This window comes from Antechinus flavipes, chromosome 2 (genome assembly GCF_016432865.1).
Source record: "Antechinus flavipes isolate AdamAnt ecotype Samford, QLD, Australia chromosome 2, AdamAnt_v2, whole genome shotgun sequence".
In the NCBI taxonomy this organism is placed as follows: Eukaryota; Metazoa; Chordata; class Mammalia; order Dasyuromorphia; family Dasyuridae; genus Antechinus; species Antechinus flavipes.
In genome coordinates this window covers 214220280-214246876 of record NC_067399.1, presented here as the reverse complement: position 1 = coordinate 214246876, position 26597 = coordinate 214220280, and the positions used below count along the sequence as shown (strand labels likewise).

At 38.2% G+C, this 26597-nt stretch overlaps 1 protein-coding gene across 1 annotated transcript in view; it reads left to right on the top strand.

The window, feature by feature from the left end:
* Nucleotides 1–26597, top strand: part of PKD1L2 (polycystin 1 like 2) — a 135544-nt gene that overhangs the window by 53124 nt on the left and 55823 nt on the right. Inside the window, exons 24-30 of the mRNA XM_051973592.1 lie at nucleotides 992–1217; nucleotides 1570–1763; nucleotides 3208–3438; nucleotides 5104–5205; nucleotides 14107–14285; nucleotides 18184–18330; nucleotides 25552–25751. Coding sequence (XP_051829552.1) covers nucleotides 992–1217; nucleotides 1570–1763; nucleotides 3208–3438; nucleotides 5104–5205; nucleotides 14107–14285; nucleotides 18184–18330; nucleotides 25552–25751 — 1279 coding nt within the window. The remainder of the gene's footprint in view (nucleotides 1–991; nucleotides 1218–1569; nucleotides 1764–3207; nucleotides 3439–5103; nucleotides 5206–14106; nucleotides 14286–18183; nucleotides 18331–25551; nucleotides 25752–26597) is intronic.

Genomic DNA, 26597 nt, shown 5'->3' with positions numbered 1-26597 from the left:
CAGTTGTAAACTGGGAACCACTTATATAAGGATTTATGGATAGATTTCAGGGGGATCCATGAATTTAGATGAGATAAAAACACATCTTTATTTTCACTAACTTTTGGTTTCTTTTGTAACCCTTTGCATTCTATCTAATGCATTTAAAAACTTTATTTTGAAGGGTCCCTTGGTTTCACCAGGCTTTCAAAGAAAGTTATGACAAAAAAAAAAAAAAAAAAAAAGATTAAGAACTCCAGCACTGTGGCAGTCCTGAAATCAAAAGGTTCTGAGTTCAAATTCAACCTCAGACACTTAACACTTTCTAGTTGTATGATCCTGGGCAAATCACTTAACCCCAACTGCCTTGCAAAAAAAGAAAAGAAAGAGGGAAGAAGGGAGGAAAGAAGGGAAGGAGGGAGAAAAGAAGAGAAGGAGAGAGGGAAAGAGGAAGGTGGAGAGAGAGAGAGAGAGAGAGAGAGAGGGAAAGAGAGAGGGTGCTATAGAGACAGACAGAAAAGGAAGGAGGGGGGAGGGAAGGAAGAAGGAAGGAAAGAAGGAAGGAAGGAAGGAAGGAAGGAAGGAAGGAAGGAAATAAAAACAGTCCCTGCTTTCAAAGCACAATCTAAAGAGGTAAGACAACACCTAAAAATACCTTGAAAAAGGGGGACCATACCAGGCAGGAATATAGCAGCTCTTTAAAAAAAAAAGCATGTACAACAGACTTTAAAGTTTAGTCTGCATTATTAACCATCTTTTCTATCATCTTCTTAAGTCTAGACAATCAACAAAACAATAAATCAAGTCCTGGTTTGTAGCACTTGCCTATATTTAACAATGGACTCTGGAGTTTGAGCTTTCTCATACCTTCCCCTGTTTATATCCCTAATACAAAATACAGGACCTACTAACTATTTGGACCTGATATACCTGATGGACAAATATATATGCTGAACTGAACTACAATTGCTCCTATGTTGTAGGAACTACCATTATGCCATTGTCTTTGTAGATAGTTTTGCCTCGATTTACAAAGTTAAAGGACACACAGACTATACTGAACTTGACAACTTCTGCCACTTTGCAAGTGAACATGACCTTTGGAAATGCTTCTTTGGTGATCCATCTTGAGTGGGACTTTGATCTTCCCCTCATACTGTACATGGGCTATGGCTATCATCCTAATGAGACCAACTATGATGTCAAAACTCATCTTTATCCGAAGACTGATCATACAGGTATGTATTCCCCTTCTGCAATTTTAGCATAACATAATCCAAATTTTGATGATGACTATGGGCCTCATTCTATGATACTGAGCAGTTTTTTAAAAAAATATTATTCATCTTAAAGCAGCTAGAAAATAACTTTAGAAAGTATGGGAAAGTACTTGAAATCATAAGCTCCCAGTGATATAGACCACTTCTATTTCTTCGAGATTTAGAACTTCATTTGGGATTTGTGGATTTGTATCACTTCCAGTGTTTTTTTCTATACAAAAAAAAAAAAAAAAAAAAGCCTCTTCTTGTATAAAACCCATTCTTAGAAACTCTTATCAGGTTGACTTTCCACTGAAATGGTCCCCTTCAGGTAAGCTGGCCACGTGGATTTTAAGTGCTGAAGAGCTGTCTTTTGGAGAAGGAACCTATTATGTGAAAGTAATTCCTGGACCCATTTTGGAACCAGCCTCCCACCATGATGTCACTGTTAGCATTGCGTTCTTCATTTCCCAGTGTGTATTCTGGGATGAGCTCCAGGAGGATTGGAGAGGTGATGGGTGCCAGGTAAGGGAAAGCAGTGGAAGTGGGGGGAAATGGTCCAGATTGCCACTTAATTTCTTTGAACCCTTATGATATCTAACTCACTAAGGCTTGGGAATCAAGGCTTAATAGACTTTCATTGTACCATAACTGGCTTAGATGTGAAAATCTGCCTTGTATATCTCATAGACTAAATAAGATGGTTTTCAAGATAGGTTGGATGGTAGCCAATATTGCTAATGTTCTAGGAGGGTGCGATTGCTATGGGGCAGCCCACCTCCCAGAGAACTGAACCTGCTTCCCTATGATTTAGTTTGATACCTTCCAGACTGTCTAAATTTCACAAGAAGATGAAGGTGGTGGAAGGTAGCAATTGGCTGGGGACAAGAACAGGGGCAGGGACAAAAACCTATACTAGCAATAGGCTGAAGCTCATGACCTGTCCAAATTTTCTTCTGCACTTTGACCAACCTGTGCTAGGGTCTCTGCTCTAGTCTCAGGGACTACACCTCAATTAGATGGGACTTTTGGAAAGACTTGAGAATAAGACTTTCCCTCAATAGAATGACAGAATATATGGAAAGCAGAACTTGGTCCAAACTAAAGGCTTCATCTCATCATATACCAAGCCCATCTGACATCCCTGAAAATGACTATCATTTCTAGCCATTCGTTTTACTATTTATATGATCTTAGGAAAGTCTTTTCACCATTCAGGGCCTCACTTTTCCTCACTTATAAAATGAGAGAGTTGGACTAGATGAAACTGCGGTCCCTTACATTTCTAAATATATGTCCCTGTGATCCTCCCCTTCTTCAGAATACTAAAAGGTAACCGAGTGGAAGATATTCTAACCAACTTTGAAAATTCAGATCCTCTTGTTGTCAAAGGAAGGAAGTGGAGGGAGAAAGAAAATTTTGAAACACAAAATTTTGGAAGGATGAATATTAAAAACTATCTTTGCATGTATTTTAAAAATAAAAAGCTATTATTCAATTTAAAAAAAAAAGAAAATGCATGTTTTATAATAGCAAAGTGTCCCAATTCTCTGTAGATCTATCTTAAAATTTAAAAAGCCCTCTACCTATGCCCAGCACTGCTATAGCAAGCTGATACCCTGATCCAGTTCTAGATAGTTAATATCCTGTCAGAAAATAAGCCTCTCGTTAACACATGAACACATTGACCATATCACTAAAGCATTAATAGGTTTTCCTTTCCCAATCAAAGTCAAGTTGAACTCCATGTTACTCAGCTAAGAAATGAGATCCCTAAACCAAAAATGCTGGATATAGTGTCTGAGGCTCTGAGTTCACTACCAGTTCTGCTAGTTATTACCTGTGTGACTTAACCTCTTTTCCCTCATGTGCAAAATGAGGGGAATGAACTAATTAATTGACCTCTAAGGTAACTTCCAGATCTCGTGATTCCATTAATGAAGTACTTTTGGGGGATGGGTGCTTTTAGGTGGGTTCCCAGACTTCCCTTTATAGCACCCACTGCCTCTGCAACCATCTCACCTTCTTTGGAAGCACTTTCTTTGTGATGCCCAACATTGTGGATGTGAGCCAAACGGCCGAGCTCTTTGACACCTTCGTGGACAATCCTGTGGTTGTGACCACAGTGGGCTGCCTCTGTGTGCTGTATGTGATGGTAGCACTCTGGGCAAGGAGGAAAGACATTCAGGACAATGCTAAGGTAAGTGCTTTGGGAGGGAGGTTTCAGTCCCACAACAGAGGGAACTTTCTACCAGTCAAAAATGATCTAATAATAGAATGGACTGTCCTGAGAGGGAATGAATTCTCCATTAATGGATAAAAGGTTCAAATAGGATTGGGTAGAAACATTTTGGAGATGGGATGAAGGAAATTTGTGCAATAGGCAGGAACTGTGATACCATGCAAAATGGGGTTCCTTTTCCTTTTCCACTACCCCTGTACTTTTTAAGTTTTTGTTTTTGTTTTCTTTTGTTTTGTTTTGTCTTCTTTTATTAGACTGTGAGCTTCTTGAGAGTAAAGACTCCCTTTTTTTGTTTGTATCCCTAGCACTTAACACAGTGTCTGGCATATGGTAAATGTTTAATAAATTATTGTTGATTAGACAAGGTCATGTGTGACCTGGGGTCCTGCCCAGACCTGAAATTCCATGATTAGTGGAGAGGCAGGCAGTGTGATATATGACACAACCAGGCACACAGTATGTACTTAACAAATGGTTATTGACTGACAGTAGATCTGCAATCAGGAAGATTTGGATAAAATCCCATCCCAGATAGTTGTTAGATAAGCTTTTGGACATTTTGCTCATCTGTAAAATGGGAATAATAATAGCAATAATAAATCTTAAAAAATTATAGAAATGTAAACAATTATCATCACTAATATTAAGGGAATAGGGTGTTTTTTGGTCACCCTCTGTGAGGCTGCTTGGTGATCTGGGACAAAAGAACATAAATTGGAAATCAGCAAGTTTGTTTTCTAATCTAATGGCTCATTTAACTAACTGGAAAAGATCCTTAAATTCTCTGGATCTTGGTGTCCTTATCTATAAGATGAGGACCACATTTGCCCTGTCTCTCTCACAGGGACTTTCTGAATTTAAAATGACATCACTTTCAAGATAGTTCCAATAGATCTGGGATAGAAAATACCATTCCCATCCAGAAAGAAAGTTATGGAGGCTGAATGAGGATCAAAGCATACTATCTTCACTTTTGTTTGTTTCTTTCTTTCTTTTTAATAGTTTTTTTCTTTTCTAGTTTTTTTTTTATAACATGACTAATATGGAAATATGTTTAAAATGATTGTACATAGATACAGATATCAGATTGCTTGCTGTCTTGGGGAGGGAGGAAGTAAGAGAGGAGGGAAGAAATTTTTTGAAATTAAAAGTCTTACAAAAATGAATATCAAAAAGTATCTTTACATATAATTGGAAAACTACAATGTTATTGAAATAAAAAATAAAAATGATATCATAGCTGTGAAAATGTTTGACAATTGATTAGGACTTTATGATTAGGACTTTTGAAAATACAAGAAGGCAGTGGGTACCCCTTGCCTGGAGGTGTTTAAACTGAGGCTAAATGACTATTTGTCAAGGATATTTTAGAAGGATTCCTGTTTGGTAATGGGTTGCACTGCATAACCTTTGAAGCCTCTCTCAGCTCTGAAGTTCAGTGAATCTGGGCCCCAGCTCTGCTATTTATAAGGCTATATTAGTGCTGGAAGTTGAAGGGGCCTGCCAGCTCTTCCAGGCTCATCTACCCACCTGCACGGAGAGGAGATTTATCCTCCCTGACTGCAGTGGTACTGGCATTGGCACTGTCAGCAAACGTTTTAATAGAACCCTAATTCCATTCAGGTGAAGATCACAGTGCTAGAGGACAACGATCCCTTTGCCCGGTACCATTACCTGGTGACAGTCTTTACTGGCCATCGACGGGGAGCAGCTACCACCTCCAAGGTAAAAGTGCCCCACATGGAGTACGATGGACAAACTCAGCCCAGCTTAACTGTGCACCAGAGAAACCTAGCCCAGGAAATAGCACTTGTATTTCCATAACTGTGATGTCCCTTATGGGTCTAAAAAAAAAATTATAGGATCAAGAACTGGCAAACAAGCTCATCTTTAAGGAAAAAAAGGGAAGTTTTGGCACAAAAACACAAAGAACAGTATTTATGCAGTAGAACTTGGGTCTAAATATCTGTACCTTTCCCTCTCCTAATTTTAAATTACCAATACCAAAATGAGATGTTGTGGAAAGGTCACTAAGCATAGAATCAGAAAACCTTCCAGAGTAGTTGGTTTGCCATTTTCTTCTTTAATTCATTTTACAGATGAGGAAACTGAGGTTAAGTAATTTTTCCAGGGTCATACAGCTGATAAGTGTCTGAGACTAGATTTGAACTTAAGATGAGTTTTCCTCACTCCAGGCCGGATGTTCTATCCACTGCGCCATCTCGTGGCAACAGGCAAGTATACAGGACAGCATATCTTAAGGTAAATTAACACAAATAAGACCTACAGCTGAATAGGGAGATAACACATCCCATTGGGATAATAAAAAGGGCCTCCTAGAGGATGTGACTCTGGGCTTTGAGGATTACTCTAGGCAGAGAACAAAGGCTTACTAAGTAAGGTGAATGGTATGATCTAAAGGTCAGATAATAGAATTTAACTGAAAAAGGGATAGGGCAGGGTGAATGGTTGAGCTGTGTGCCCAAGGCTGCAGAAGTAGGTAACTACATGTAATAACTGATCACTCCTGAAATATGTAGGGAAGAGTCAAAACAGCCTTGATGCACATTGTTAAAGTCAGCATAGTAGATATAAGTCCCCTAAGTGTATGAAGTCAGTGTGGAAAACTTCATGAAGGGCCCTCCCAAAGTGACTGCAGAGCCCAGCGGAGGGGCCGGGAGCTTGTGTTGGGGAGAGAATGAAGAGGTGACTGGTAGATGGGAACAACAGCAAGGATTACGCATATCCAAGACAGAATAATGCCAGGGCAGGAGCAGAAGTTAAACAGGTCTGCACATGAGAGTCTAAGCCGGGGGTCCTCAAACTTTTTAAATAGGGGACCAGTTCACTGTCCCTCAGACTGTTGGAGGGCCGGACTATGGTAAAAACAAAAACTATGAACAAATTCCTATGCACGCTGCATATATCTCATTTTGAAGTGAAGAAACAAAACGGGAACAAATATAATATTTAAAATGAAGTAAAGTTCAATCAACAAACTTACCAGTATTTCAATGGGAACTATGGGCCTGCTTTTGGCTAATGAAATGATCAATGTCTGGTTCCATATTTGTCGCTGCTAGTCGTAACAAGTGATGCAAGTGGGCCTCTGTTAGTCTTAATCTGGTTGGAGATTTCAAATGTTTCATTCTAGAAAAAGTCTGTTCATAGACGTAAGTGCTGCCAAAGATGGTCACCATTTTGAGTGCATGGTTCCTGAGATGAGGATATGTCTGAGGGGAGAGATGCATAGAAATTGTGAAAGCTGCTTGACTTGAATGCGTCTTTCAGAGAGTCACACTTCTGCAGTTCAGCCAGTTCCATTTGGGAAATTGTATCCACATTTTCAATGTCAACAGAAAATGGGTTATGGAAAAGCTGTATGTCCTGTTCATGGAGGTGAAGCTCTTTAAATCTAAGTTGGAACTCCTTTTGCAATTTTTCCAGTGAATCCACACATGTTTTGTTGGGGAATGCAATCAGCAGTTTTTCTGCTAACAGATTTTGAGTTGTGGGGAGATGGCAGAAGTTTTCCTCCTTCACTTGTTTGATGAGGAGGCCTAATTTTACTTCAGATGCTTTGACATTTGATTACATATCACAGATGAGCTTCCCCTTTCCTTGAAGTTGCATATTGAAATTGTTGAGGAGCTCTGTTACATCTGTTAGAAAGGCAAGGGGCCATTTCCATTCTGCATCACTGAGCTCTGGTACTGCTTTGTTTTTGAAAGCAGAAAAGTTGTGATCTGTGGAAGTAAGTCATAGAGACGTTTCAGAACTCTCCCTCGACTCAGCCAATGGACTTCTGTGTGATATAGAACATCCTCATACTCAACATTTAGCTCAGACAGAAATTCCTGAAATTGTCTGTGATTTAGTGCATTTGCTCTAATGAAGTTAACACAAGATACCACAGTTTTCATAACAGAGTCGCGCTTCAGCATCCTCAGGTTTTGAGGTCTGTTTTTCCCTTCTCCATAATAGTTATCTAGGGTCGGAGTTCTTTGCTTTTTTGCTCATTTTTAGAATTTGTCTGTTCCTAGGGCACAAGGGAGATTGCCCTGAGCTTCCTCTAGAGGGCAACAGTGGCTTCAACCTGCTCTAGGGCTAAGTGGGCCTGGCCAAGTCCTGCTTGTTATTTTGGGATTCGGGGGCTCACTGTTTCCCTTCTGTACTTGAGTTGGAGGTTTCACAGCTAGACTGCTGTTCCACTGAAGCAGTGCAGAGTAGCCAATGCTGCTGTCTTTTTGGATAAGTCTCCCACTGTATTTCCATGCATGCATGGCCTCTCCACCTCGGGTCTCCCTGCCCCATGCCTGTGCCTGATTCAGACAGACCTTTTTTGACATCTTTCCAAGATCCCTTCAGCTAAAAATTTGTTACACTCCAAATACTTGTGGGTTCCGTCACTTCAAAATCCATTCAAAGACTTAATTTGGTGTTGATTCTTGGGGAAGCCAGGAAGAGCTCAGGCAATGGCCTGTCTACTCTGCACCATCTTGGTTCCACCCTAAGGCAAGCCTTTTTGTAGTGGCAAGGAACTGGAAAGTAAGTGGATGCTCATCAGTTGGAGAATGGAGGAATAAGTTATGGCACGTGAATGTAATGAAATATTATTGTTCTGTAAGAAACGATCAGCAGGAGGATTTTAGAAAAGCCTAGAGATGATGCTAAGCAAGGTGAAGAGAACCAAGAGAACATTGTACACGGCAACAACAATACGATGATCAATTGTGATGGATGTGGCTCTTTTCAACAATGAGGTGATTCGAGACAGTTCTTGTGATGATTCAAGACTTGTGATGGAAAAAGCTACCCATATCTAGACAGAGAACTATGGAGACTGAATATAGATCAAAGCAGAGTATTTTCACTTTTTTGTTGTTGCTTGTTTGCTTGTTTTTTTTTTTTCTTTCTCATGCTATTTTTTCCCCTTTTGATCTGATTTTTCTTGTGAAGCATGATGAATATGGAAAAATGTTTAGAAGAATTGCACATGTTTAACCTATATCAAATTGCTTGCTGTCTGAGGGAGTAGTTAGGGAGAGAGAAAAAAATTGGAACATAAGGTTTTGCAAAGGTAAATGTAGAAAACTATCTTTAATATTATTTGAAAAATAAAAAGCTATTATTTTTTTAAAAGAACAGTTAGTATTTAATAAATGCTTTTAGATTGACTAATGTTAGTTACTGTTTGGGAGCAGTAATGGGAACTCTTTGATCAGGTGATAAATTACTGAGCTGTCTGCAATCTCTCCACCCAAATGTGCAGGTGGACCTAGGACTAAGAGTATAAGTGATGTCACTGGAAATAGCTTAACTACTGAATGTGTTTGAGGAGGCCTGACAAAGAAAGCCTGAAAACACAAGACATGTTCAAGGGATAATGAAGAGACTAGTTTAAAGAGGCAGAGGGAGTGTTCATTGTAGGGGAATGAATGGCAGCAGAGATGGCTACAGTTTATAAAGGCCTTAAAACCAAATTAAGGAATTTATTTGTAAGGAGCTAGAAAATGGGGAGCCATTAAAGGTTTCTGAAGGTAACTTTAGTAGGGTAGAGCAAATATACTCCATCTAGCAGACGCTAGTAGCAGGTTAGAAGATGTCACAGTCATGTAGATAGGAATTGAATTAGGATGATGGTACTATTTATCAAGGAAAAGGTATGGTTGCTTGAGATTTTGGGAGGAAGAATTTATAAAATTTGTTAATGATTATTGGTTAGAATCTGATTATTGATTAGGCATGTAGAGTGAGGGAAAGGTAAGAGTCAAAGATGACTGAGGTTTCAAGTCAATGTGAACAGAAGGAAGGTGATACTATCAATAGAAATGAAGACGTTAGGAATGAGGGAAGGATGAGTTCCGGTTTGGAAAAAGTGAATTTGAAATGATAGTACTATAACCAGGTAGAGATTTTAGGATTAAATATAGTAATTAAATTTAATAATTCAAAAAACATTTATTGAATACCAACTGTGTATCAGGCACTATGCTAGGTGCTTGGAATAACAAAAGTTCCTGAAAAGGACCTTCAGTGTCATGTAGTCCAACCTCCTCATTTTACAAATGAAGAAGTTACGTGACTTGCCCATAATCTCATAACTGGTAAGTGGCAGAATCGTAAATAATACACAGGTCTTTTGACTCTAAATCCAATATTTTCCCTGTAGCACACAGCTGAACCAGTTCTTTTCAGGTTTACCAGAGATCTTTTAATTGCTTAATTGTATTTTTCTTCGTTCTTCTCCTTCTTCTCTTCTCTGTTGATATTTAATGAAGTTGCTCATCCCTAATTGCTAAATGTTCTCTCCTTCCTTAATTTTCATGACATCATTCTGTTTTCGTTTTCCTTCTGTACTGTTGGTTGCTTCTCAGTCTCCTTTGCTGGATTATCATCCTTATTCCATCACTTAAGCATAGGTTAAGACTCAAGACTCTCTTAAGACTTTTTTTTTCTCTTTCTTTACCCTTTCAGTGAGCTCATCAGCTTCTACAGGTTTATTACTTCTGTGCAGATGATTCACAGCTGTAAATAGCAAGGTCTAACCCTATCTTGAGCTCTATCTTATAGTTCTACATCACTGAACTGCATGATCCATAGACATTTAAAACTCAACAGATTCAAAATGGAATGCTTTTGTTTTTCCCCAAATCCACATCCCTTTCATCTTTCCTACCTCTACTAAAGGCACCACTATCCTTTTGATCACTTGGGTGTGCAACTTTGAAGTTATCCTCAAATATTCACTCTCAGTAACTCCCAAGATCAATCTCATGCCAACATCTTTTCCATCCATCCTATTTTCTCCACTCACACATAATTCAGGTTTCCATCACCTATTGCCTGAACTATTGCAACTGTCTCTAAACTGGTCTCTTTACTTCTAGTCTCTTCTCTCTCCAAAATATCTCACACATAGTTGCTAAAAAGATATTCCTAAACTTCCTTGATTCAAGAAATTCCAATGGCTCCCTGTTTCCTCTAGAAGAAAACACAGTCTTCTATTTGGCATTTGAAATTCTATATAATCTGTTTCCAACCATCTTTCTAGGCTCATTGCCTATTTTACTCTCCTTCAAGAACTCTACATTCTAATCAAAATTTGCTGCTCATTGTACATAACCTTCCATCTCTCTGTGCTTTTTTACAGACTGTCCTCCAAACTAGAAATTTACTCTCTCCTCACTGCTGTCTTTTGATAATCCTTAGCTTTCTTTAAGGCTAACCTCATTTTACTTAAGGCCTTCTTGATCTCTTCCCAGTTTTTAGTGTCCTACTGTCCCATAATAATTTATGTATATTTTTTATGTATTCCTCCTCCAGTGGAATACAAGCTCCTTGAGTGCAGGGAGTGTTTCACAGAATTTCAGATTGGGTATAACCTTTAATAGCCCACATGACCAATCAATAGCCAAAAAGGAAATCCTACTATAACATAGTATATATGACATATGGCTTCTATTTGAAGACCTCTGAGGGAAGAGGAAACCACTATCTACCAAGGCAGTATTTTTCATTCTGGGCTAGCTTCATCATCCTGGTTGCATTCTGACATCCTACAGGTCGACAAACTAGAGAGTCCAGAACTGAAAACAGTATCCCACATGTGGTCTGGTGAGGACAAAGTACAAAGGGACAATCACTTTGTTGTTGCTGGATTCTTTGCCTTTCTTAATATAGTTCAGTATTTCATTAAAGTGTCATATTATCTGTGCTTCCAGATCATAATGTGTAATGTCCTCAAAATAACTGCCTTTTGCCTTTGCCTGCCCCATTGGACCAGTGTGCAGACATAAACATGTCATATTAGGGACCTGTAAATAGCTGATTCAAAACGTGTAATAATGGTGGTCTTGTCCTGTTCTCATGGGTTTTATCTCCAAGTGTCTATAAAGCTTAATGTGCTGTGCTATGTAAATATTTTATTGATTTAACACTGGTTTAACTGTCATTATCTCAATGCCAACACCTTTAGGGATCAAATGATTAAAAAAAAAAAAGGTACCTGACCAACCTAAAAGTGATTTATAACTCTGCAAGAATTGTGGTGTGTGGAGACACCTTAAATTTTGTGTGTGAGGAGGAAGATAAATAAAAGTGGATTTTAAAAGTGTCAAAAAAAAAAAGTGTCATATTATCCAACTTATAACCTATTCAAATCCCTAGATCTTTGTCAGACAAACTACATTCTAATCATGCCTTCCCTGTCTTGTGAAGCTGATTTTTTTTTACCTAAAGTAACACTCTTACAACTCTAAAATTTCATCTCATTAGATTTACCCCAATGTTGTAACCTGTCATAATCTGTTGGGATTCCTCTCTGTCATTCATTGTGCTAGCTATTCCTTTCAGCTTTATTTCATCAGATTTGATGAGTATGTGCCATTGATGCCTTCAATCGAATCATTAATAAGGGTGTTAAATATTGTAGAGAAATGCACAGATCCTTGGAGCATTCCACTGGTTACAACCTTCCAAGTGGATATGGAATTAATGACTACTTTTTAAATCTGTTCATTCAACTAGTTTTATAATGTAATGCCAAAGAAACTGAGCAAGACAGAGGTTAGAGACCAATTCAATAGTTTATTAAATGGAAAGAGATACTGGAAGCAGATGGATCCTGGTCCCAGGGCTGAAGGAGACTATCATCTCAGAGTCCAGCCCTGAGTACTGGGACAGCAAGCTTTTTTATAGGATAACAAGAACAGAGATATAATGGGGGAGGTACTTAGGTGGGGATAATCTAATGGTGGGGGAGGCCACTAGGAGGGAGGTTACTGATATTCTAATGACATCTAAAATGGATAAACCTTTATCCTGTCAAACATTAAGAAGGAATGTCTATAACCTATAGATATAAAACCTTCATCTCATCAACCATTCTAAGAGGGAATGATTATAGCCTGGGGTTTGGGGGCAGAGCAACTGAGGTAGACCTTTATCTCATCAAACATTAACAGGGAAAGGTTATAACCTGAGGCAGAATAACTAAATAGGACAATTGGAGAAACTGGGTCACGACATTAAAAGGGAACTTTGGTACAACATTATTTACCTAATTATGTTATTGTTTAAACCTATATTTTTCCTTTCCTATAAGAACAAGATAAAGGGTGTCCCAAAAGATGTTGTGCAGGTGTAAACTTTAACTACATGAATGCTTTTGAGATACCCTGTGCTTTATCATATGCTTTCATAAAATTTAGGCTAACTAGATCTATAGCATTTCATTAATCTATGAGTTTAAGAACACTATCAACAGAGCAAATAAGATTAATCTGGCATAACTTCTTATTGATGAAGCCATGCTGGCTCTTTTTAATCAAGGTTTCCTTTTCTCACTATTCATTAATCATCTCTTTAATGGACTGTTCTAGAATATTCTTAGGGATTGCAATCAAGCTTTCTTGCTTTTTGTTGGAAAACTCTATCCTCTCCTTTTTAAAAAATGGAGACATTTACCCTTCTTTAATTCCTAAAAACTTTTTCATTTTCTACATCCTACATATCACTTAACAGTGGTTCAGCATCACATCCTCTAGTTCTTTCAGAACCTAAGAGTTCCTTAGGATTCCTTTGGACTAGGTGACTTGAATTTATCAAGGGTAATTAGATGTTCTTTCCTTACTTGTCTTGGGTATCAATTACCTCTTAACCAAGTTTACTGTGTCATTTCCAGGGCAAAGATCAACCAAGAAAATAGAATAAAAATAAAAACAGCATTTCTATTATTGTTCTATCCATCCCCAAAAGCAGTCCAATCCCTTTTCTGAACTTCTTTTTCTTAGTATAGCTTTTAATGACCTCTTGTTGTCTTTAGCTTTTCTCACCATTATTCTGAACCTGAGTACTCCCTGAAACTATTTGTACAGAACTATGCCATATTCTTATAGGCAACTAGGTGACACAGTAAATAAGAATGTTGGATCTGAAGTCAGAAGAGCCTGAGTTCAAATCCAACATCAAATACTTTCTAGCTACATAATCTTGAACAAGTCACAATCTTTGCCTGCCTTAGTTTCCTTAACTATAAAAGTGGGATCATAACACCTACTTCCCAGTGTTATCGTAAGGAATAAATGAGATAATAATTGTAAAGCATTTAGCACAGTGATTTCCACAAAGTAGGTATTTAATAAATACTTAGTCTTTCCTTCCTCATAATCATCCTCTCTTTTAAAAAAATTTATGTTGGTTGATATGTTTTCTGTGTGTCCATATTGGTCTCTTCAGATAATTCCCACTTTTCTTATTTATCTGAATTGTTTCCTTTTATGGCTTCAGACTTTCATTTTTGAGTTTCCCATCTGACCTGAACTCCTTTAAGCATTTTATCCATAGGATTCTATTCAGTCTTCAGCTGACTCTTTAGAAATACACCTTCCCAAAATATAGGTGTATGTCAGACTATTCTCAGCAATGAATGAATGAATAAAAAATCATTTATTAAGTTCATAGTGTATAACAAGTGCTAGGCTAACTATTGGGGATACAAGACCTGGGTTTGTGTTATTATTTGTAAAGCAGTGCAAAGGGTAAGACATTGTTAGGTAGTACCCTAGCACCTCAAGGATCTCAACTATATTATTAGAGAATCTGAATTTGGATTTGTTATTTCAGGTGACAGTCATTCTTTATGGACTGGAAGGAGAAAGTGAGCCTCACCATCTATCAGACCCAGATACCCCAATCTTTGAGCGAGGTGGGGTGGATGTCTTCTTGTTGGCTACTCTCTTTCCACTTGGGGAACTGCAGAGCATCCGACTATGGCATGACAACTCTGGAGACAGGCCATCCTGGTAAGCTCCTGCAGGGCAGCCAGAGCCCAGAGAAAATAGGCAAGAAGTCGGGAGATCTTGTCTCTGCCATTTGACCTTGTTCCTATCAACAAAATGGAGATGGTATCCACTGTAAAGATCACAACTTTTACCTCCCAAGGCCTAAGGTGAAAGCTTTTTAGGGTTTTCAGAACATTCTTTTCTTCTTTTTCCTATATAGGCCCATAGGATCCAGGTACATGTTTGCAGATGCTGTGAAATGGAAAAAGGCAAATATTCCTGATATTCCTCCTGATGTCTGTGCTGGCCACAAAGTACTAGGGAGATGACCAATTAGTGTAATTTAAAGATTACTAGATTTGGAGTTATAGGAACTGCATTCTGGTTCAGCCCTATCATTTACCACCTGTATAACTTTGGACAAGGAAACTAATCTCTCTAGGTCTCAGGCTCCTTACTTATAAAGTGAATAGGCTGACGTGCAAGATTTCTTCCAGTTCTAAGTCTATGATCCTATGGCATTAGAAAACAAAACAAAGAATGCCAGAAGTGGGATGGGCCTTTAACCATAGAATGTCAGAGTTAATAGGAGGCATTAAATGTCAATTTCCATACCTGGTAGGGAATCTATGTAATACATTCTATGTAATATGAATTACATAGGATGTCAGAGCTGGAAAGGTGAGACAATATTGTCCAGTAATCAGAGTAGTCATTCAAATTTTTTCCATCTATTCCATCCCTAATTTTACCTACTTTTTTTTTTTTTTTTTTTTGCTGAGGCAATTGGGGTTAAGTGACTTGCCCAGGGTCACACAGCTAGACAGTGTCTGAGACCAGATTTGAACTCAGGTCCTCCTGACTTCAGGGCTGGTGCTCTATCCCCAGTAATCAGAGTAGAAGGAACCTCATAGGTGAGTGAATTCAATGGGTCCTGAGAAATGTAGAAGAAAAAAGTTATTAATATTATGTTCTGTGTTGTAGGCACAAGTATGTCAGAAATAATTTTTACTATTCAGGCCATTGGGTTACATAGTGAAGAGGCTATGGAATGTGGAATCAGGAAGACCTGAGTTCAAGTCCTGCTTCAGACAATTAGGAGCTGTGTAATCTTGTCTAACTCTATACCTCAGTGCCAAGCATTCCAACTCTATTACAGAGAGCACAACTCTGTTGGATTGGCCATATCATTCAAATGCCAAAAGTTCACTTCCCCCCCCAAAAAAAAATTATGGGGAACTCACACAGGGCAAATGCTCACAAGGTGGTCAGAAAAAAAAGCAATACAAGGACATTCTCAAGGTTTCTCAAGAACTTTAGAACTGATTGTATGACATGGGAGGGATTTGGTCTCTTGTTAATCAAGACCATGGGAGGTCTTGACAAATCATAAAAGGAATTGTGTGGCTTTAAGGACTGCCCAGCATAGTATGCCCTCATCAGAGAAGATGCTATACTATATGAGCAAAACAAAATTGAAGTAACCCAAAAGAAACACAATGCACAAAGTTAGAGAATCCACCCAAATGTTCATAGGGACTGTTTGTGTCCAATACATGGCAGAACATTCCAAGCTCATGTTGATCTGATCAGCCACAGACTCACTGTAACTCAACTCTAATATGGTGGTGTCATTTTGGTCTTCTTCAGGAATGAAGGACAACAATCAATTCTCTCCCTAAGATAATTTAAAGTAATATTTATAGGATTCTTGAACATGGGAAAATTTTATAATATGATGAAACATAATTACACAACTCAGGAAAAAGTAAAAGTTAATAATCCATAATAATAATCCCTTAATTATGGAGAATCTTTTTCCTTAAAGCCACACAATTCCTTTTATGATTTGTCAAGAGCAATTAGCTGAAATAAGATAAAGAGATCTTCCTCAGACTAAATCCTTCTGGGGAAGGGAGGAGGCAATGATATCATTGTAAATGATTCAAGTAAAGGTGAGTCCTAAGAATGGTTACCACCCCTAATTCATTTTCCTGAACTTTTCTGGAAGCAAATACACTTTCCTAAAAGGGATTAAGTGAAAGAAAACAGATTGAAAAATGTATCCTGAAAAGTTTAATTAAGGACTGATAGAGTTTTCTTATTTATTTCCTAATATTTTTCAACTGAATTAAAAAGAAGCTTCAAATATGCTTTAATGTACCCACAACTTAGGTGGTTCTATTGTCTACTCCTGGAGCCATCATCTATCCATAGCTCAACTCTGGTCTGTAGAGTTAAATCATCAGGCACTTAGTCTTTCCCCTTGAAGACTCCCAACTTCCTAGTGTGTAGAGAATGATCCTATTTTTTCTTTTCTACATTGTGCATACAAATGCTTGTTCTATTTGGTTTTGGTTAAATTCAGAATAAAAATAAAAATTAAATCAAAGTTTAAGACTAGGTGATCTGACTCCCAAGATTCAGTGCTTTTATTCATGACAGGGGATCTTTAGAACAAGAGCAAGAAAATTTGTCCCTCTTATGATTTATAGGAGGGTCCAGAATTATAAGTCCTATGACATAAAGTCATGTACACCCATGGTAAATGGTGGGATAGGCTTTCAGCCTTCCTCCCCTATGTGGGAACACTAGGCCTGTTCCCCTCTCCTTTGTGGTCCAGATCACTGATAGATTAGAATTTGTCAACTGGTAAATATGTTGTCACCCAGGCTTAGTGTGATTTGCCACATGATTGCCAGTTTCAGAGGACCCTTCCTTGTCAGCACACTTGTTGAAATTTAGCTATCCAAAGGAACTGATATGATAAAAAGAGTATTGAACTTTGGGTTCAGAAAATCTGGGTTTGAGTCCTGGCCTTTTTATTAGTACTTGACCTTGGTCCAACAACAATGCACAGTTCTGTCTTTAGGTCTGTGATGTTTAACATTTTTCTCAATTACTTAGATGAAAGAAGGTGTATATAGATAGCAAGTTGATAACACAAGCTGGAAAGGATGCTTTGGCTAACAGAATTAGGATCTAAAAAAATCTCAACAAGCTAGACTAAAGGGCTGAATCTAGTAAGACCAAATCTGATAGGATAATATAATCCTAGGGCAGCTAGGTGGCGCAGTGGATAGAGTTCCAGTTCCTGCAATACAAGGTTTAAATAAAAATCAACTTCAAATGTGAATGTGAATCATTTTTAGAAAGATCTGAGTGTTTTAATGGACTTACAAGCTCAATGACAACTTCATTAAGAGGTCTAATGTCCAAAACAAATAAGACATGTGAGTTTGTAATTCTAAGAAGAAAGTAGGATATGTCATAAAAAATCTTGAAGTTTACATCTGAGATGGAGGAAGTCCTTGTAAAATTGCCTTCTATTTTCTTAAAAGAATACAAGATATAGTCCTTTGCTGAGAGGAAGGGATTAGGAAATGATCGGAAAGCTTGAGATGAGATGGGAAGATTTAGAATGACCATTGTGGAAAATGTGATACAGCTAGCCAAAAAATGAATGGGCTTCCTTAGGAGGTGCCAGATTTCCCTCCACAGTACTCCACTAAAGGTCTTCAAATGAAGACTGGATGAATTCTTGTTGATGTTGTGGAGGGGATTCTTATTCAGAGTTTTACTAAAATAATCTCTGAAATCCTTTTTAACTATGATGTTCTGGGATTCTCTCAGAATCTTAATTTTCTATTCTGTAAAATGGGGTACTAATATTTTTACTTCCTACTTCACAGGGTTGTGGTGAAAATACTCTATAAGCTCCTCCGTATGTGTGGCCAAATTTCACTACAAATCGTTACACATTAATTATAGAGGGAAAAAAATTATTGTTATTTTTTTTTTAGGATTGCGTCTTCCAGGAACTGGAACAAATAGTGAAAGTTCCTTTATATACCCCCAAGTTCTGCTAGGTAATAGGTTTACATCCTGAATCTTTTGATAATCTGGCTATCTTTTCCAGGTATGTCAACCGTGTATCAGTCTATGATTTGACATTGGATCAGAAATGGTATTTCCTTTGTAATTCTTGGTTGTCCATTGATGTCGGTGACTGTGTCCTAGACAGGAGGTTCCCAGTGGCTACAGAACAAGATATGAAACAATTCAGGTAAGACTTATTGTTAACCTTGGTTCATATTGCATAGAGAACTGAGTATCCATGTAGTTTTGAAAACCTCAGAAAAACAAATGTGTATAGTAGTATTGTCTTATTAGGTATTAGCTATAACCAGAGAATGTCAGAGCTGGGGCAGGGCTTAAAATATAGAATATAGAATGTTGGTCAGTTCATAGGTAGCATTTATTAAGTTCTATGTTACAAAGAAAAGTCCCCATTTTCAAGGATTTCATATTTTCACAGGGGAAACAACATTAAAAAAATCTATTTACATACAATGTATATACAGTGTAAATGAAAATTTATATTAGAGAGAAAAAACTAGCAGAGGAGGGGGAAAAGAAGGTCTCCTATAGAAGCTGGGATTTGAACTGAAGGAAGGCAAGCATTCCAGGCATGGGAGTTAGCCTGTGCAAATCCAAGGAGTCTCAAGTACGATCAATAGCACATGGAAAGTATAGCTGAACTATATAGTGCATAGAGAGAAGCATTATCTACTCCAACCCTTTCTTTTACAAATGAGAATCCTCAACTCCACAAACATTAAATGAGTTGATTAGGATTATATAGTATCACGGTACTGAGACATAGTTACTAGTCAATAGTTGTTGTTTTAATGTTAAATGCCAGAAAAAATGCAAAGATATCTCTAAGAATAAACTCAACTCAGCTTCCTTATAGGACTTCTTGTATGCCTACTCTATTCCTATTGACTCACCACTTAAGAAAGTTCCGAAATTCATGGTGTGTGGTTTAGACATTATTTAATAAAAAAGCTGGAGAGATCTCTAGAAGCAAAGCAAAGTTTATTATACGTTCTCATGAGAATCGGATGTCCCACCCATTGAGCAAATGAAGGGAGGAGGCACCGTAGGGGGCAGGGTCAACACTTTTAATCCCTAACACAAATACCCCCTCCCACCACTGACCCTCATCCTTATTGGCTGAGGGTCTTACATTCTAAATGCGGGAACTACCCAAGAAATCGAACTTGACCAATAAGTACCTAGTTGCCCATATTTGATGGAAACAAAAATACTGATGTCATAGGAGGATAACAAGAAGGGAGCTTAAGTATGCCCTTAGGATGATAGCAGGGAGGGGGCTTAAGTATGCCCTTGACTTAATGCTTAAAGTCCTTCAGGCCTACTCAAACTTTGAAATATGTGAAGCCTTTTCACAACTGTCTTGAAAGATCTCACCTTATCTTGTTCACTGGGATCAAATGAAGGGCAAAACGGTGTATCAGATCCAAGTAGAATGAGATTCCTATGAGAAATCATGAAAGTATGGATGGGAATTAGGTAAATAGAGAGCAGGAGAATAAAGAGGATAAGAGAGACCAGAATGGACAAAAGCTGGGAGTGGGAAAGGAAGAAAGACTATTCAATTTGGCAGGCACATAATTTGAAATAAGTTTGGAAAGCTAATCGGGCTGAATGCCAACTTGAAGAGCAAAGAACATGTACCATGGAAGGGAAGGTACTCTGGGTATAATTCAACAAATATTTATTAAACAACCACAAAGATGACCCTGCTACAGACTCTTGCTATCCAAAAGTTGACAATTGTTTGGAGGATGGCATGGGAGTTGTAGAAGGAATAAAACATGTCCACTGGAAAATAGGAAACAAAGTAAATAATGATGGGAGCAGAAGAGAAATCAGGAAAAAATGCTTTAAAAATACCACAGCGTGGGAAAACATTTTCAACTGGGGAAATTAGAGAGGTCTACATAAAGGAAATGGCTCTCAAGACGGGCCTTGAAGAAAGAGAGGAATCTCATCATAGCAAGAAGTTGGAAGGAAGGGTGTTGCAGATTTAATAAGGTAGTTCAGTTTAGCCAATACAGAATGACAGAGGGGTATAATGTAAAATAACTCTGAAAAAGCATATTGGAGCCAGATTGTAGGAGGAACTGAGTGTCAGGTCAAGAAATTTGTGTTTATCCTTAAAGGCAAAGCAGAGCCACAGAAGTTTTGTGAGCAGGGGTGTGACATGATTAGATTTTGTCTTTGGAAAATCGTTTGGGCAGTTGTAGGAAGACTGGATTAGACACTGAAGGAAGAGACTCAGATAGAAAATGTTCTAATAAACCATGTAGGGGAGTAGTGATGGGAACCTGAACTAGGGAGATCAGTTGTTTGAATATTCCCTAAAGCAATTCCCTTATTCATACATCAAGGAAGTTTATTTTCTATGTTTATCTCTTTGCCACTCCCCTTCAAGCTCTCAGTACCCTCCTGATCCCATCACCCCATCAGGTAATTGATACTATTGTGTGGGAAAAGATGAAGAACTTACAGATTCTAAAGTAGATCAAGCCTTATAGGCCTCAGTTTTGGCTTCTCTGGAGTCACGTGATTTTAGATAAGGCCTGGACTACGTGGCTGAAGAAGCTGTATATCACCTTGTCTACTACATTCCACTGACCAACTAGGGAAACAGTAGATTTATGTGACCAATCACAACATATAGAGGGATTTTGGAGGTTCTTTGTCTGAAATGTATAAAAGCTGTAAGCATTTTCAAGGCTCTGGCCCTCTCCTGCTGTGAAATTTGGCTCGCAGACCAGGATGGGGTCCGCTTCTCAAGATTCTAATAAATAATTCTGCATTCTATGAGTGATCTCTGTAGTAGTCAATTTGGGTAGGTCTTTTTGTCCCAAACATTATCATTGATACTACAGCTAAAATTTACTCATCTACTCTGCCTAGGCTTTCTTCTCATGTTTACATTTTCTGATTTATATCTCTTACCTTGAAAGTAAATACTTAGATTGCCAAGAGAGAAAGGGGTAAAGGAGTATCTTCTGCTGTATGTTGGAAATCATATTGCGTTTAAAACTGGCTTTTAGGCAAAAATGGCTCAGGAAAGTCACCAACTAATAGACTCTATTATTTGTTCCTTTTTATTCCAGCCTCCCTGCCTTCTGACTCCAAAATGCAGGATTATTCTAATTCTATTCTTCTCTTTCCTAGACACTTCCCCCTTAAAATTATTCTGTAGGCAATGAGAAGTCCTTAGCCTCACTATGCAGAATTCTTACTTCTAAAAGCACCCCAGCATTTCAGAGTAGTAGCATGAGGGCAGATCCTATAAATTCCTTAAGTGGTACAAGCATAGTGCTTATCTGATGGGAGGGCTAATCAATAAAAAATAGGGAAAGGCTGAGATGAGAAAATCTAGGTTATTGGGAGGAATTTGGCTGGAGATTGGTTGATCTGATTAAAATAGAACTGTGATTTCATTGATATAAGGATATAAGGAACTCTCTCTACCAATGCAGATTATTGCATTTTATAGTTGTAATATATAGTCCTGTCTCTAAGACCAGCTACCCATGCACTATGAAATAGAAGCTCTTATAAGAAAGTTTAATATAGTGGAGAGAACACAAAATCAAAAAGCTCCAAAGATCTGGGTTTGAGTTTTTAGAAGGTGGTCTCAGAGGGAAAAGCACTAGCAACTAGGGATAGAAGTGGGGACAGTTAACTATGTAATTTTGGACTAGTTTCTTCCTTTCTAGGATTGAATATTCTCATCTATAAAATGAGGGAGCTGGACTAGATCAGTGGTCTCCAGAATTTTCTGTAATGTCCGGAGTAGCTTTCTGGAGGGCCTTGGGACTATAATGCCAGAGAAACTGAGGCAGGAGAGAGATTAGAGAGTTTTTAATATTTTATTAATGGGAGAGTAAGATTGACTGGACAGGACTCTCGTCTCAAATTATCCAGTCAGACAGAGATAAAGATATACTGGGACCAAGGAATTCATATTGGTCCCAGGTCTGGAGGAGACTATCATCTCAAAGAATCCAGCGTCCAGCATCCACGGCCAGCCGCCATTCTCCAGCAATGAATGGAGAATCTCTAACTTTTATATACCTTTTGGAGACAAAGAAGAGGGAAAGAGTAGGAAAGAGCGGGAAAGCCCAGCTGGAAAAGGCTGTGAATCAAAGAGGAACTCAGAGCCAGGATGTCTGAATACCCAGAGTGAAATACCTTGGAATATTTTAGAGGGATGTAAATTCTCAAGGACAGAAGATAATCAGGAAGTCTACTCTCTTGTTTATCTTGCTTGGGTTAACAATTTATATCCTTAGACTAATTGGTCCTCAGCCTTCATGGACCAGAGGGAGATTTACAGCTTAGGGGAGTAATTAGGAAGACTGAGACAAGGGAAACTTGTACAAGGAAACTGAGTCAGGACAGTTAAAGAGAACTGTGGCATAACAGGACCTTAGTCCCAGCAGAATAATCACCAATGAGAATAGTCAGGAATAAAATCCAAAGTATTTTTTGTCTCCTTCAGTCTCCCAGTCTGAACCAGTTAGCCCTTACATACCTTATTGTAATTACATCATTATAGCATACTGATTATGTGTGAATTTAGAGAACCATTACATCACCATGCTAAGAACTAAGTATATATGTGAACTAGAGAACAATTATCTCATTAATTCCACTGAGTTAACACCTTGTTTCAAGTATACTCACTTGTTTTCAAGTATACTTCTCCAAAGTTCTGGCTCTACAATTTTCAGATTGTAAATACGATTAATAAAAAATATTTGAGCCTGTACTTCTAATATGTATATACAAACTTATTTATAAATTATATATAGGCACTACCATCATAAAAATCATGTACATTATAACACACAAAAGTAGAAACTGAAAAAGAATAAAATAAACATTTCATCCTAGAGTCAATAGGGAGCCACTAGAGTTTATTGAGTAAGGGAGTGACATAGATAGACCTGCACTTTAGGGAAATTATTTTAGCAATTGTGTGCAGAAGAAATAAGATCGGAGAGAGATTCAAAGCAGGAAGGCCAGTTAAGAGGTTATTGTTATAAACTGGGGTAAGTTATTAGAGTCTGAGCTAGGAGCCTAGCTGTGTGATTTAAAAGAAGACATATAAAAGTTTAGAAACAAAAATAACATGGTTTGGCAACTGATTGGTTATGTGTCTTGAGTGACATGATACTGTGTGCTTCAGATACTTAGTTAATAAAAAAGCTGGAGAGATCTCTAGAAGCAAAGCAAAGTTTATTATACGTTCTCCGAGAATCAGGTGTACCACCAATTGAGCAGATAATCGAAGGGAGGAGGCTCCGTAGGGGACAGGGTCAACACTTTTAATCCCTAATCGCAAATCCCCCTCTCCCACCACTGACCCTCATCCTTATTGGCTGAGGATCTTACATTCTAAATGTGGGAACTACCCAAGAAATTGAACTTGACCAATAAGTACATAGTTGTCCATATTTGACTAAAACAGAAAGACACTGATGTCATGGGAGGATAACAAGAAGGGGACTTAAGAAGGCCCTTAGGAGGATAGCAGGGAAGGGGCTTAAATATGCCTTTAGGAGGATAGCAGGGAGGGGACTTAAGTATGCCCTTGACTTAATGCTTAAAGTCTCCTACTGAAACTTTGAAATAGGTGAAGCCTTACTCTATTTTCACAACTGTCTTGAAAGATCTTACCTCATCTCGTTCATTACTAAGAGTATACACCTAGGTGATTTTAAGTGTCTTCTCTAATAAAAGAGAAATTTGGAAAAGCAGTGGTTTAGGGGCAAAGATAATGTAATGAGATCTGCAACATGAATCATAAATCATCCATGCCTGTTGATCTTATCTCTGATTTACTCTGTCCCAATATAAAAAGAAAATGGGGCAGGTGAGGTGGAATTCTTATTCATTGTTCACTATTTTAGAGTATAGAGTCCAGCCTCTGGGAGGCTTTGCTATAGCCACCTTTAGGATGGGGGAGGTTTTTTTGGGGGAAAGGGAATTTTTCCAATAGCAGCAAGGTGGCAGAAGCTATAGTGGTACCCAGTTAGCAAATAGATAATAACTTCCCTGATGGACTAACATGGTTTTCAAGTTTGGGAGTTGGGCCTTGTCACAATGTGTGAAAAAGACTGACTAGAAGATTATTGAGGAATAGAAGGTACCCGTAGTAGTATTCAAAATACTATCCTGGGATGAGCTGGATGTGACCAATCTTCCAAATGTCTAATTAGTTGATGAAATGCCCCTTAGGATCAAATTCTTCCTCCCAAGACACAAAGGTCTTCACTTTATACAGTATGAACCCTAGGGTCTTCTCTATCTCAAGGTGCATGATCCCATGACTGGATAGTAAGCTCTAATATATATATATGAGATAGAATATGCATATTGATGAAGATGATGGTGGTATGGGAAAAACTATCAACACTGACACAAATTAAAGACTAGGAAACTAACAAAGCAAGAAGAGATGTTGTGCCAAAGTAACCTTTTGATGTCCTGACCTAGTTTCCCTAATTGTCCTATTTAGTTATTCTGCCTCAGATTATAACCTTTCCCTCTTAATGTTTGATAAGATAAAGGTCTACCTCAGTAGCTCAGCCCAAAACCCCAGACTATAATCTTTCCCTTTAAATGGTTGATGAGATAAAGGTTTTATATCTTTAGGTTATGGACACTCCTTCTTAATGTTTGACAGGATAAGAGTTTATCCCTTTTAGATGTCATTAGAATATCAGTAACCTCTCCAGTACCTCCCTCCATTGTGTCATGCCAAATGCTCCCTCCACCCCCGGAAGGTTGCCCCCCATCCAGGTACTCCCCTCCCCCATTATGTCATTATTCTTGTTATCCCATTAAAAAATTTGCCTTCTGATACTTAGGGCTGGACTCTTTAAGATGATAGTCTCATCCAGCCCTGGGACCAAACATGGATCCATTGGTCCCAGTATCTCTCTCCATTTAATAAACTATTAAATTGGTCTCTAATCTCTGTCTTGCTCAGTTTCTTTGACATTACAGAAAAAGATGACAAGTATAGTCTCGGTAAAAATGGAGTTGGACACAATCATTTTCATGACTTGCGCAATTACCAGGCAACACAATAACAGCCATGGGTCTTATAGGTTAGATGAACCAGGAAGCCATTTTATATGACTCCAATACTATGCTCTATTTATGGATGCTCAGTCTTCAGCATCTGTCATTTATGTTTTATGGTCATTTGCTTGCATCTTAAAACAGAACACTGATGAGGTTCACTGGGAAGGCACGCCAGAAAACATATCATGTGAAAAGGAATAAGAGGTTTTAATCAAGGACCAGAAATGATTTCTTCTTTTCTTTCCTCCCCCTTTTATTTTTTTCTTTCTTCCCTCAAACCTCTTTTCCACCTCCTCCCTTACAGCCACCTGTTTTACATGAAGTCTTCTAAGGGTTTCCAGGATGGACATATTTGGTATTCAATTTTCAGCCGCTCTCCTCGAAGCTCATTTACAAGAGTTCAAAGGGTGTCCTGTTGCTTTTCTTTGCTCCTCTGCACTATGCTGACCAACATCATGTTCTGGGGGATCCCCAAAGATCCAGCTGAGCAGAAAATGGATTTGGGTAATTCCTGCCTGAATGATGGCTGTAGGCCAGAGAATGGTCAAAATGCCAACATTGCAGTCAGTTTTGTCTGGTTACTCATCATTAACCATTATTAGCCTCATTGTCAAACATTGGTTAAGTACCTACTATGTGCCAGACACTACTAATTGCTGGAGATATAATGAAAAGCAGAAACATTGTCTCTGCCCTCAAAGAATTTACATTCTAATTGAGAAGAGAACATGCAAACAGCTATATACATACAAATATGTTCAGTGTAAATAAGGGGTGATTTTAATTTTTTTGGAATATAGAAAAGATTAATTTTACATTGTTCCAAGAATGAGTGCCTTTTAGTAGACATGCCTTTGAAACTCCAAAGGCAGTATTTTATTCCTATCCTGAAGCACAAGTCCCTCTTCTAATTCCTCATTACTTGGATGTTACAGAAATTACCCCATGAATCTCCACTCCTCATTACACAGCCAGTCCCTGCCCCAAAGGAGCTTCCATTCTAGAAAAGGGGAGGTAATAGAGGAGAGTGAGAGGCAAAGAACAGAAGATTCTTTTCAAATCTCAAACCACTGTGACCTCTGATCACAAAAGCCAATCCCAAACCCCAGGAGTTTACATTCTTGGGAGGAGGAGGGGAAGAAGATAACCTCCATCCTTGATTATTCTAAGATGTCCTTGTGGGTTTCAATTTTCTAATTTAAGTTTCATGTCTTCAATCTAATTTTCATAACTGTGGAAACCAAAGAAATGCCCATCCATTTCTCACAATTTCCTTTTTTTTTTTTTTTTTTTAAATAATTTGGTTTCCAGGTCCTTTCCTAACCCCTCAAATTTGGCTAATCATTCCAC